Source organism: Strongylocentrotus purpuratus, unplaced genomic scaffold, assembly GCF_000002235.5.
Source record: "Strongylocentrotus purpuratus isolate Spur 01 unplaced genomic scaffold, Spur_5.0 spur5_scaffold_19, whole genome shotgun sequence".
Taxonomy (NCBI): Eukaryota; Metazoa; Echinodermata; class Echinoidea; order Camarodonta; family Strongylocentrotidae; genus Strongylocentrotus; species Strongylocentrotus purpuratus.
In genome coordinates this window covers 20,855,104-20,869,657 of record NW_022145604.1, presented here as the reverse complement: position 1 = coordinate 20,869,657, position 14,554 = coordinate 20,855,104, and the positions used below count along the sequence as shown (strand labels likewise).

The following is a 14,554-nucleotide window of genomic DNA, read 5'->3' as shown; positions in this document are numbered from 1 at the left end:
AAAAGTCTTGATTCAAGCCGTCGAAGATGGCGTTATCAACATACTCATAATTATGCTCACCAGCCCAGCCTGGCGTCCTTATTAGTGTCCCTTTATGACACTAGTCTTAATTTAATGATCACGCCATCATCGGCTAGTAACAAGTAAGTAGGGAGAGGTAGCGTTGGTGTGGTGGAGATCATAATTAAATAGGCCAGATTCTGGACTAAACCTTTATGCAAAACAAGGTGTGCAAATGTTTAGAAAAATGCGTCTAGATCTACGCATGAATTTTTTTTAAAGCCCAACCCCCGTCCTGTAAATATCGATGAACCCTCATTGCCCCCCCCTCTCTCTCCCTCTCTCTCTCTCTCTCTCTCTCTCTCACTGCCCCCTATTTTTATATCTCCCTTCCACTCTCCGCAAACATTGTTGCACAACATACTGACATAAAATACTAGAATCTATTTGAAAATCATTTCCATTCAAGGAATCTGTGTGCCAAACATATTTTGTATGTAAATGTGTGAGAACTGTTTCTTTACTTCCAGTTTGAAGGGCCTATTTAGCACTCTTATTACAGGGACTGCTGGTGTAACCAACTGCCAAAAATTAACTGACTCCTTTTCGCAAATGTTCAATATTAACTATTATATAAAATAATCAACAAATTAAAGTACTCTGAAGTATTTGAAGAAGACTAAAACTGGAACTATCATGAGGAAAAAGCAAGAAGTAACCTTGGGCATTACATCTAATTTAAGACATAATTAAATATACTGACAAGTTGAACTAAAAAGAGGGATTCTCAAACATTATGTTTTTACCTTTGTGTTCCTCGAGAAGAGGTTTTTGATTCCCGCCCAGCAGCTGGTCCCACTGGTCTCAGTAGAACAGCTGCTTTTCTCTTCGATTTCATCCTCGGACAGCACAGGCACAACTTTGGATTTCGACGAACCCATAATTGCAAGCGATCCGAAACAATTCCGAAGAAATTTACGATAATTGCTAGACAAAAGCAAATAGCTAGTTAGCACAAAAGAGATAACTAGAAAGTGAAGTATATATATAACGCACTTAATAATACGTTGGTAGTTACCAGAGAAGTGCGCATGCGCATATCATGCTATAACGCGCGCATGCCTATGACGTCAACAATGGCAAAAATGCGCGCTTACAAAAAAGTTGGAAACTTTTCCTGTAACTTTCCTGGGAACTTCGGCAGGTCCAACGCATTATTGGTTGCATTATTATATTGAACGGCATTGCTGCAAGATTAATTTGACAGTGTTGGAAATACACATGGAAGTTATTGAACATTACCTACCGGCCATGATAGTTGAAATAATTATTTAAACCTTGCATTTATTCGTGTATAGGAGCAAGAAGAGTAAATCTAAATCCTTGCAAAACTTCATATTTCGTGGAATTCCTTTGGTTAGATGGTATTTATTTATTTCATTTATTTATTTATGCATGCATGCATGTTCATAATTTCACAATACATTAGAGTTAACATCACATGAAAAAGAATATGATATAACAAATAATTTTCAATTTTACAATCCATTTGAATAGACTTCACATGAAAAAGAATATAATAATGTTTTAACAAAGACAAGTGCAGTTTAAAAAATGAACACACAAAGGTGACGAAACATAAGCAAATATAGCTTGAATCGTTACAACACCTTTCAAATATGTAAATAAATAAAATTCCTAAAGGGTTGTTAACTATTTACACTATTTACAAAGAACAAGAATAAACAAGAAAAAACAGAATTATATTGTTAAGTCTAGTAAAATGTCTTATAGATCATAAGAGAATTAAATTTATGTTAGATATAATGAGAACTGATAATATAGATTTATATCAATGTAAGTAATATCTTACATCTGTGAAATAATAATACATTTGAGTGCTCTTTTAAAGGAATTTGGTGATTTTATATTTTGGATATTGTTAGGTAGGGATTTCCACACATCAGGACCCCGTGGCATAAAACTTACCATTGATGGCAACTACCATGGTAACAGGGCTCAACAGCCAATCAAAATCAAGGTTTCCATGGGTTAGTTACCATTGATGGCAAAGTTACCATCAGTGGTAAGTTGCGTTCAACGGGGCCCTGGACCCCTATGTCTGATTGATTTATCGGCTTATGTAGTATGATGATTGACCACATGTAATTCGATGACTATCTTGTTGAATATGAGTGAACCATGTTATTAGGTTGGAACATTGAGGATAATGATGTAGCTAACAATTTGATATTGAAACGGAACATAAATATGGCAATTTGGAGGCTGTTAATATCATCAACCTTTAAGCATTTCAGTTTAACATATAGTGGGGTAGCATGGTCGTCACGATAACCAGCACGGGTACGTAATGCGTTCAGCTTTTGTAGCAGAAGAATATTATTTATCACACACTTGGAAGTTGCCCACAAAATATTACAATAGGAGATAATGTGGTAAAATTAGACTATTATATAGCACACGTAATATTCTATCAGAAACAAAACATTTTATTCCATATAATACGCCAATATTTCTGGAGATTAGTGTAACAATGTGTTTTACATGGTCGCTCCAGTCAAGTGTTTCATTGATTTAGACACCAAGGAACTTTGTACAATTGTGTTTTTCTCCATGGAAATATCATCTAATTTAATATCTAGAGCAAGGTTGTCATTATATTTTCTACCACTTAAATGACTATAATTTGTTTTAAGCACATTGAGAGAGGGCACATTACTTCCAAACTTTAAGTCAACTTTGGCAGTTCCGAGTTTAGATTCTGTTCGAGAGTGTTGATAAGTTCACGATAAGACAAGGAAACACTCGTTTCATCTGCACATAAAGTATAATTTATAGTTTTACCTATCTACTAACCGCCGTGCCCATGCACGTTATCAAAGCGTCCATTCACGGGGTATTTGGGCTGCACATATAGTTTGATTGTTGACGTTGTCGCTCTTGTTGATGTTTTTTGTTTTATTTGTTTTTAATTTCTTCCTATTTAGTTTTATTACATTGTCATAACACTTTGGATTTCCATTCGTAATGATATAAAGGAAATAGAAAACTTTGCTCATTTTAAGAGGAAATTAACGGAATATACCCATGACTTGAGAGTCAGAGAGGAGAAGCGAATGACATGATATATGATCGCCTGAATACAGAACACTTTTCTTTTCTCTGCTAGCTTCATACTTTCTAATTTTGTAAATACTTATGTTTTTGTACGTTTAGAAATTCAACATATTCATCCTTATTTTCCTCTTCTTCCTCCTCCTTCTCCTCCTCTTCTTTTTCTTCTTCTCCTTCTTCATTTTCTTTTTCTTCCTCGTCCTTCTCTTCTTCTTCTTTATCATCATCTTCTTCTTCTTCTTTTTCTTTATCTTCATATTCTTCCTGTACTTAATGTAATTTATATTATTATTATTTTAATGTTGTCATTGTTATTATCATCATTATTATCTTTAATTATTATTTTCTTATCTGTCTGTAAACAATACGATTTTAACTTATTAATAGTGTACATATTATAATATGTTTGGTCGAGGACCCATTAGAAATAAGCTTTCGAACTTTCGTGGGGTATCCTGTTCAAGCTGACTCAATTTTGATCTGTTATTCTTTTATATTGTTGTATAAATTATGTTGGAGGCTTGGCGAATAAAATCAATCAATCAACCAATCAATGAAGTTGTCCACAAATCATAGATTACTGACAGTACTTTTCAGGACTCCCCAATCCTCCCCCTCTCTCACATGGTGCAACCGTAAACCTACTGTAAATCTAAATTACCATGCAAGCCGATACTTATAAGCAGCATCTATATTGTCAAGCACTTTGTATGTTAATACGGATAGGCCTACTTCTCTTTACATAATAAAGACATGCTGGTATTCTAGCACAAATGATATAGACCACTTTTTAATTACTGGCAAGTATATCCACAAATATCCTTCGATTTGATTGGCTCAAATAAAACTTGCGCGGTTGTTGTCATGGTGACATATAGAGATATACCATGTTCACACGTTTACCTCAAAATAGGATATGTTCACACGTTGCTTATCCGGGAGTATATTTTCTTTGACAACAACATCATTGAGGAGGTGTGGGTGAGGGTTCAACTCCAACCCGTGTACGACAAGCATTTTTCTCTTGTGAATACTTAGATAGAGCCTGCTTTTCAACTCGTATCGCTAGAGCTTCAACCGTAAACTTGATCATGAATTTCCACTAGCTTCGACATCAGTTCCTTTCTGGTTAACATCTAACTTGCGAATATTACATTTTGGTGCATGCTTTCCACCTTCTACAGTTCGAGAGCTTCCAATAATAAAGTGAGTATGAATTTATAATAACTTCAGCGTCAAACTCTGCCTAGTTTAGATCTCTATTGTACTAGTGGAGAAACATGTACAATTCCAGAGCTTCTAAACTTATAAACTGATCATGGATTTGTAATATCTTGTCTGGTTGACATCTATCGTGTGAATATTTGAAGCTGCTTTCTAGTCTCGTGCAGTAAATTCCCGAGTAAATTAATCATGGATTTGTTTACTACGACGACTCTCTCTCTTAACTTTCTTAAACGATATAAGCCAACAAGTTGACATTCGTAATTTTTTTTTGTTCACTTCAAAATGACTAAATAATGATGTTGATTTTGTGTGCGCAGTATATACAGTAAACCTAACGGGAAACCATGGCACCTTGCCAGTGTAAATTATTAAACATGTAATCGTTCCTACTAATAAATTTATAAGAAAGGACATGCATATTTCTATCCCTGCAAACAACATTTCTACATCATTATCGGAGCAAGTGAATGATGTTGGCCATACTACATGCAACTCGTCCAGGGGCGGCGATTTCTTTTTCTGACCGGGGGGGGGGGAGGGACGAAATATGAGGGACAAGGGAGCAGTGGCGTAATGAGCAAAAACGTTTGGGAGCGGGGCAAAAAAATCCGCATCACCACCACTCTTACATGTTACATACAGGCCTCGCGGAACCTTTTTTTCAAAGTGTTGGGGGAGGGGGGGGGGGAGCTAAAGTATTTATGATCATGTTAGAGTAGATCATACAAAGCGATAAAAACAAGTGGAGTGTAAGTTGACGTGAGGGTCCAGTGTCAAAGCCCCGACCGGTAGCCCCGTGAAGCTCAGGGGTTTTAGGCATTTAATAAAGGTCAGATGACCATCCAGGGGGCGAAGCCCGCGGAAGCTGAGGGGTTTTAGGCATTTAATTACGGTCAAAATGAGCATATTTTGATACCTTATTTGTGACACTGGCACAATAGGTCACTAATTGGAGTGGGGTCCAGGGTGCGGAGCCCAAGAAGCTCAGGGGTTTTAGGCATTAAAATTACGATTAGATGAGCATCCAGGGGCCGCCTTAGGGCCCTCGATGGGGTCCAGGGGGCAGAGCCCCCGGAAGCTCAGGGAAAAATCATACCATTTCAGCACCATTTGTAAATCACTGATATCGAAGTACGCAAGTGCGAGGGAGCATAGTGAACGAGAGGGGTGAAGGTTGCAGGATATGATGCGAGGGAGCGTAGCTACCGAGTGAGAAGATTTTTGCATTTGTATTTGTCTAAACGCTGCACTATTGGGCCCTCCAGAGCCTAAAAGTGTGTTGCAAAACAACATTAGGGGGGGGGGGGGACGTGTCCCCCCCCCCGGGATCGCCGCCCCTGAACTCGTCACATTTCCCTTGTAGCAACTGTTCAATCAATTTTAAAAACTAAAATCACTAATACCATCAATTCTGGTAGGCCTTGTCATTTTCAATTATTGTATCTCGAAGAATTTAACTAAAATTAATGTCAATATTTTTTAAGGTTGAGAATGGTGCGAAAAATCGATATCGGAGCGTGTCTAGTCATATTCAATTGATATATAATTCAAGTTTTAATGGCTTTTTTGTCATTTCGTTCACCCGATTTCATCCGTATGAGACTCATCAAAATTAATGCACGATTCCCCATGTCATTCATATAGCCGACAATTCATGTTCGCCATTAAATGGAAACAAAAAGCACTTTAGGCTGATGCATTTCTATTGATGTAACCATGGTTTCTGATTGCATACTTTCATCATGCACTAGAAACAGCGGTTCTGATTCCAATTTCCTTATAATAATTCAAAAGCACCTTTATCACGCTTTAAAAATTCAACATCAACAAAGGCCAATTCGTTGTTTGCAATCAGCAAAGTGATTAGATGGGGGAGACTTACGCCATTTTAAAGTGTAATTCATTTTGATGCATCTCCCAGTAAATTCTCATTTTCCATGTTTTCACAAGATAAAAATATTCACTTTGCGAACTCATCTACAAAAATAATAACATACATAATAGTACAATCCCAATGTTTATTGTACATTACTCCATTTTAGGACAGGGGTTTTAAGGGCTAAATCGATCACTAACAATAATTTTTGTTGTTGTTGATGTTTTATGAATATCATTGGTCTCAAAACAATACACATGAGAAGGACTCTGTCGAAAAGTTGATAACATTTCCCAGGAGGTTCAAATCTGACTGGCATGAGCGCTTACAAGAACCCACTATTATTATTATTATTATTATTATTTTGTACCTCTCAACGTGTTCCCAATTAATGGGTTTTAAAGTTTGTTTGTCATTTTAAAATTCATGCCATTAAATCATGCAGGGCGAATCGTGTGTTGAAATGTTTGCCCTTTTTACTCATGCATCTGGAATATTTTTTTAGGGCTTTTAAAAATGTAATGAGCCAAAAGATCAATCACATAATATGGAATGACTATCTCGAAAGAAATATGATATGGACGTGTTGTTCATTCGCAAGTTTGAATGACCAAAAGCAGACCAAACCTATATCGTAAAATTGATGATTACTTGAAATTGAAAGTACCTCATGACGTTTTATAAACATTTATCTAAGCACTGTTCATTTGTTAATCAAGTTCCCAGAAAAACAGATTGAAACTGATTTCTTCTTTTTTTAAATTTGAAATTGAAATTAAATATTTATTGTCAATTTGGAAATTTGGTTTTGACTGGTATAAATTTACAAATCAATTTACAAAAAGAAATGATAAAAATCGTATACAATTACAGTTACTATATCAAATTACGATGAATTAAGAAATAACAACAAACGTTTGAAATCTAATAATAGTCGTGAATATGATATTGATTGCTGATGCTGTGAAACTTAGAATGGTATCAGGGAGAAGTATAATACTATAGTAATTTAATTTGTTTAAATAATTAATTCGACATAAAACAAATGTAAGTATAGTTTTATAAGATAGACAACCTAATTGACGCAGGAGTCATTGGGGACTGAGCTTGACATATCTGAAACTTTATCGGAAGCGACTGCTGGATTATCTGGTGATGGGGACGGGAGGGGTGAATCTGTGACAAGCGGAACCAAATACGGTATCAGGTTTGTGGTGTAAAATGTTCGAAGGGTATCAGCCAATGGCTGTCTATTAATTTCATTTTTTCCTTCTAAATCGGTAGACTAAACTTAATTAAAATTAACAACACCAAATATAACATTTTTGTTTATTCATTGCAAACATATGCAATTGATTTCTAAGTAAATCAATTTCTAGTCCCATTTTTAAAGCAAAGTCTTCTGTAATTGTAAGAAAATTATTAAAAAAAATTGAACAGGCGTTGTCCACTTTTAATAATACCAATCATCTGTGTCTTTTCTGAAACCATTTGATTAGAGTCAAAAGTGAACGAAACAATTAGATTATAACGTAGGCAATATGAAAATGGGTGAACTTAAACAATATTGTAAAGATACCCTAACGCAATTAATTAAAAAAACACACGATATATTGAATATAGGTATTGACCTGAATTATTACAAGGACATTATTTTGTTGCCGGACAATGAAATACGGCCTACTTTCATTCCAGCATATACGTGTATTTTGGAATAGCGACAGTAGATGATGAAAACAGAATGGTGTCATTAAATAAATTAGAACTGACAGATAATAACAATATTAATAATGACCCATTAGTAAAAATTAATTAATTGAGTTGTACGGTCGAATATAATTTGGTACTACAGTGCGTCCCAGAAAAAACGAAACCGAGAATTATCGATGTTTTATCATAACTTAATCACAATAATAATTGATAAATGACACATATTTGTAAAGCTTAGATCCTCTTCTTTCATTTGATGCAACTCATGCATATTTCACGCATGAGTGATTAAAATAATTTTGAAGGGAGTAAACCAAAAAGTCATTTGGCAGACGGTATCTGAATTTAAAAGAGAAAAATCACATTTCTAGAAAGTTGAGTTTCTGCACTTTCATATGACACCTCAGTCAGGAAAAATGAGCTAGGAATAACAAAATTCTGTTTGTTTAAAGTAGTGCTTGCATTTCCATTATTTTATTAAACGAATTCGTTTTCACTAGCTGCCTGCCGTAGCAACAAACGGAATTAACAAATTGACTTTGAATTTGACATTGGCTTTCGTTGATAATCAGCCGAACATGAAATACTTCATGCAAAAAACAAGGAGTAACAAGACTTTCTCTTCATTGAAAAGTAAGGGCTACGAATAAATGCACATTATGTGCTTTTTAGAGAGGGGTGGGAGCGGGATTGACACAGGGGGCGCTTTATTGGGAACATCTTCCCGCTTTCCTACCGCCCATTGGTTGAAATAAATTATGTTCGTGATATAATTTTATATACAAAGACTATACGTACAATCCATTTCACATTCCGTTTAATATCTGGGTTACAAATGAAATTGTATTTCTTTGAAAAAAATCATGGGTTTACCATTCTCTCTTTCCAGGCATCGTGTACCTATGCTGAAACGTCCGGAAGAGAAGAGAAAGTTCATGAACCGTGGCGTCCACGACTTACCATACGAATTTGGACAGCATTATTGATATAGAAAGGGGCGCCACAACCCATTGTTCCTCCCATCATGAGCTACTCCCAAATGACGTCATAGAAGGCTTTCTTGTACATTAAACTGATTCCGGTGTTATTACTTCTGTACTATAACAACAACGCAGTTCTCATCTAATTACCATCATACTACACGCTGTTTCGATAGAGCCTCATATTAAAACAATTAAAACTTAATTACACTTTTCTATCAGACGATGTTAGGTGCTCATAACAAATCGAGGTTTCCTCTTCTTTCCCGCACTTTCTTTCATGGATTGAGTTTACACCTGACATTCAACTGTTTAATGTGGTCACAATTTCTGGAAACGTAAGATCTCGTCGTATAAGTACTTCGGTTTCAAGATACAACATTCTGCACTCTGGTGATACGTCGTCTCGAGTCAACTCGCAGCGTTGTGGTGTTTCGAATAAAATAATGAGTAATTGTGGAGGAGTTTTCAAGAAGATAGTGTGCTGTGTGGAGAAAAACATTTCTTGAAGCGTGATGTTGGAAAGGATACTCTCAAAGTGAGCATTTAAAGTGGCCCCATGTTAGATTATAGAAGGGGTACGTCTGAGCAAGGTACAAGGAGAACAATGCCATGATATAATGTATGCATACCACATTGGTACTTGGTTGTTGTTCCTCCAAAAGATTCCTAGTGGAATTTAAACTGGAGGTCGTGGTGGCAGAGGGTGGACTTATTTCGGAAGGAGTGCTACTTTAAACTTTGCTGAGTCAGTCAGGGATACTAATGTCGAATCGAGATCATTCCATGCTCTGGTTGTGCGTGGAAAAAAAGAGTTTTTGTATACATCTAATCTGGTTAATGGTATTTCGAACTGACTTGAGTGCCCGCGTCTGCTACGACCTGGTTTAGGTTTAATGTGTGTTTGGGCATCTATGTCCAGCTGGCCATGTAAGATTGTGTGGAAACAGCTTAGACGGTGAGCTTCGCGTCTGTCTTGGAGAGAGTTCCATTTAAGAGAATTTAGAAGGAGGGTGACGCTTGCATCTCTCTGATATGTGCTTGTGACAAAACGGGCTGCCTGCCTCTGGACTCGTTCGATAGAAGAAATGTTCTTAGCTGTGTATGGGTCCCAAGCAGCAACTGCGTAATCTAAGTGTGGTCTAACGAGGGTGAGGTAGAGTTTCTCTTTTATGGAAGTTGAGCAGTGATGAAAGTTGCGTCTCAGAAAACTCAATACTCCTATAGCTTTTGTTGTTGCGAGGTGAGTTTGGCCATTCCATCGGAGGTCGTTCTGGATCACAACACCAAGGTACTTTGTCTGCTTACATTCTTCCAGGGTGGTACATCCATCCAAGTTGAAAATGATAATCACTTTCCAACTATTTGAATATTCATACATATCATTAATTAAAAGTGAAAGCCATTTTGAGAGAGCCAAACTTTTGCGATCGTATTTTGAAAGATTGAGTGACATCTTCTGAGAATCTCTTCTGGAGGATATCATCATGTGCGACATAGGGAACTGCACTGATGTGGAGGAACCCATAGTTTACAAGTATTACTGGGAGCGAATCATCTACGCTACAATCACAGGGTTGATCTCTATCACCGGTGCCTTCGGGAACACCTTGGTCATCTTAGCCGTGTTCATCAGCAAGAAACTACGAAACAAAACCAATACATTTGTCGTCAATCTCGCCATTGCGGATTTGATAAGCTGTCTGAATCTTCCTTGGACGGCGTTGGCGCTGCTCTGTGAGAATGAGTGGCCTTTGTCAGAGTGGATCTGCATGTGGGAAGGGATGATCCTGATGGTCAGTACCGGCTGCAGTCTATACACACTTGGTGGGATTGCGTTAAGTCGGGCTTGCCTGATTACCTTGCCAAACCATCGCTACCATGAGATCCTCACCCCGAAAGCTCTTGGTGGACTCGTCTTGATATTCTGGTTAATACCAGTGACAACGTCCATCGTTCCGTACATGAAATCAGATAGTTTTTTCGGCTTCAACCATCGCTATAGCATGTGCATCTGGAACACCACGCATCCTTTCTCACCAACTTACAACTTGATACTTGCCATAACGTTCTACCCTGTTCCACTCTTTATCATCTTCTTCAGCTATTTCCGTATTTGGCGCCATGTTCGTATCCATTCTCGTCGCATGGCCCGGGTAACCTCCCAGCTCGTTACGGTCTCCGGGCAGATGACTGGTCTTGCCCGGAAGAGCACCTTCAGCAAGAGGCAGATGTCTGTCACGAAGAACCTCTTCATCATCATCATCCTGTTTATCCTCTTGATAACACCGTACAGCGTCCAGTTGGTCATACCAGGAGGCTGGAGACTGGTCCCGGGTCTTGCTATGGTCTTTCTATTCAACTCCTGCGTAAATCCGTTCATTTACGGAACACGTCATCCAGACTTTAAGGTGGCCTTCAGGAGCATCTTACGATGCCCCCTACGATCAAACCAGCTGATGGACTCAAGCTCATCGACCGGCTTGCGTGTACAACCTCTGATTCGGAGACAAGCCCAGCGAGGTACTGATTTTATTGCTCCAAATTCAGCAAGCTCTTCAGACGCATGAACTAAATGTATAGCTGACAGGATGGCATGTTGGCAAAACCAACAACATGTATACATTTGTCATTATTTTGACACGAGCTGAGTGGAAAAGTGTATATATTCGCCCAAGTACTGGGTTATTTTTCCGAGATGAACTATGTTTACAAGCATTATGTAAATCGTATGCAACTGTAATTTTGAGTAGTTTTCTTACGTTGCGCTGGTCCAGTGCCCGTGATACCGAAATGTCACGTATAATGTTTCACTTCGTCAGTCTCGTGTGTTGTCGGTCGACTGGCATATCCAACCTAGAACCACAAGGCTCGCTAGGATCAGGGTAAGAGTTACGGTGATAAGGCCATGACCGAAGGGACGCGCGCGTGTTTAAAGTAACCTAACAAAAGCCTTTCTTTACTCTTTTAGTACAATATTAAAGTATTTTGCACTAACTATTTACATTGATCTATACATTTGCCACACTCAACCCAGGTGATGTAAATGGGTAGCTGGCAGTAATTAATTCCTTGAAATGCTAGAGCGCCATATTATAATGGCAGCCTTGCTAAAGCCAGAGTAATAATTGGGAGCGCCAGGAGTGTCAAGTATATGGCAGACATGAGCGCTATACAGACATGAACCCAATACTATTATTGTTGTTATTATTATTATTGTTATTATTAACCATGGTAATGGTAACATGGAATGATTAATTGAATATTTTGATAATAATCATTATGAAACGCAGTGGCTCATGTTGAAAATCTTTGTGATTAAAAATGTTGAAATAAAGAGTCCAGCGAGTGGGTGTTGTCTGTCATGTTTCATTTAAAAAAACCATAATCTCCCGTAATTTCAAGACAAATGTGTAATATAAGAGGCTTGAATGGCTGTATAACTATTTCAATAATAATAATGATCATGATAATAATAACAATAATAATAATATTGTTAATAATAAAAACCTAATAATAATAATAATAATTATGAAAATGATAATAATAGGAACATGTATATAGCACTTAATATTAAGGTTTCTTTGTTATGTTGTCTTGTATTTTGTTCCTTAAAGTATGAGTTAAGGGGTGGAAATGTAGAAATGAGTCAATAGCTCTCCAAGACCTACGTCACTTTATATTTAATTTATTCCATAACTTTGTGTAAATAGAGGGAATGTTCGCGGATTTGATGAAGAAAATGTGTGTTCTTTGGTCATTTTGTTTATGGATTTGAAGGAAAAAAAGGTATGCTTTTTGAAAAAGCGAGAAAATGGTCATCATGCTGCTCGCAAATATCTGAATGTGTATGTGCAAAGTTTTGCGAAGACAGTGTACTTTTTACATTGTATATACGATAACCTTGAATATTTTCACGCAGAAAGGGGTCATAATTATTTTGTGGAATATGTGCTACACCTTTGAATGTGAAGTGACACCATCGCGCTATTTTTACATTGTAATTGAATAATGTGTATACCAATTTTGTTCACTCTTATCAAAGTCGTAACATTGAGCATGTTTATAGAAGAAACATCAACTTTATACCTACATTTCTTTTTTTTTCTTTAAACGTCACCATTTAAGACACAGGTTATATAAAGCACATTCAAACAAAAAATTCTTGCACTACTACCCATCCTGCTATTATTAATGCTGCTATCTACCAATAATATATAATATCTATAATGTTGAAAGAGAATCAATTTGATCTTTTTTAACATGCTCCGTGGCAAATATTTTGTCAAGTATGAAATCATATTATTAAAGTGTGGGCCAAGTAAAAGACAGGTGACGCAATTTTACCCGAAGAGGTGAGAGCCGGGGTAAGAGGGGCCGGCCCAATCACCGACAATAATTGACGAGGCCGAAAACTCAAATGAAATCATGAGTTTTATAAGTTCCAAAAATATTTTGTTTTATCGAATTCTAAATATGCTTTTCATCCAATGCATGTATGTTTCTCAGTTGCGTTTGAAACCATGATCTTCTAATGCTTTTTATCCGTTCGTATTTTAAAATCATATCAAGTTTTGAAATCTGCTTTCCCTTTTCCCCATTTTATCAAGGATTAATTCTTTCAATCACGATACTTAATCAATAAAATATTGCTCATTCAACATGAATTATTGGCAGAAATATAGTTTGGAGTTTAACGAAAATTGTTGATGTTGTTCAAAAAAGGATTTTAATGCCTTTTTGTCTTTTGGTATTGATTTCAATTAAATCCTTTGCTGTTGTATTGATGCCATAATCATTATTTTTTCTGGCTTTCCATAAAGTTACATCTATCGGTGCTGGTATTCATGAAACTAATCTTTTCTAAACTTGGTAATTTTTGTTTATTTTTGTAAATACAGAATGAGGAAATACAGGAAGAAATATAGTAAGAAGGGAAAGTATGTATTATATCAAAATCTTAGTTGTGACACTTGAGGCGGGAGCAAACTGTCATTCAAGTAATAATGTAAAGAATCGCTTGATAACAATTATGTCCTGATATATTCTCATATTATTTAAGTGTGTTTAACGTCGCGTGATGTAAATTGAATACCGCCCAGATAGCATGCTTTCATTTCATTGAGGACACAATACACACAAAGGGTTCCTTCATGCACAGCTAAATAGACACTTGAGGTCGTCTATTGTCATCACGATGTATGGTCAATATAGCTATTTGTATGATGCACTTTTCTTTTGTCAAAGCCTCATATTATAAATTTTTGTTCTGTTTTCCCTTTCATTCGAAAATAGTCGTGACGATATTGTCATCTTAATAATGGGATGATGGCATGGGACAAGCCAATAGGGAATAGTATGGTTTTCTCGGAAATTTGATTGCATGCATGTGAAGTGAATAAATGGAGCAAACACTATTTTATCACATCAAACTACAGAAGTCTCGTTGTTTTGGAGTGGGATAATGGGTGCATTACATGAAACTTGTATTATTCGACAAACTTTATCTTTTAACTTGTAAAACAAAGCTTGAAAATTAACTGGACCAGATACTGTTCATCAATATTATTGATGTAGGCATACGTGTAGAATTACTAGGCTAAAACAATGATATATTAATATCTCT

The 14,554-nt window shown here is 36.6% G+C and overlaps 1 protein-coding gene across 1 annotated transcript; it reads left to right on the top strand.

Annotated features, from left to right (window-relative positions):
- The first annotated feature begins 8,862 nt into the window (after nucleotides 1–8,862).
- Nucleotides 8,863–12,012, top strand: LOC591307 (melatonin receptor type 1A-like). Its single transcript, XM_790874.3, has one exon. The coding sequence runs from the start codon at nucleotides 10,416–10,418 to the stop codon at nucleotides 11,496–11,498; it is 1,083 nt and encodes a 360-aa protein (XP_795967.3). The 5' UTR covers nucleotides 8,863–10,415; the 3' UTR covers nucleotides 11,499–12,012.
- Nucleotides 12,013–14,554: the final 2,542 nt, after the last annotated feature.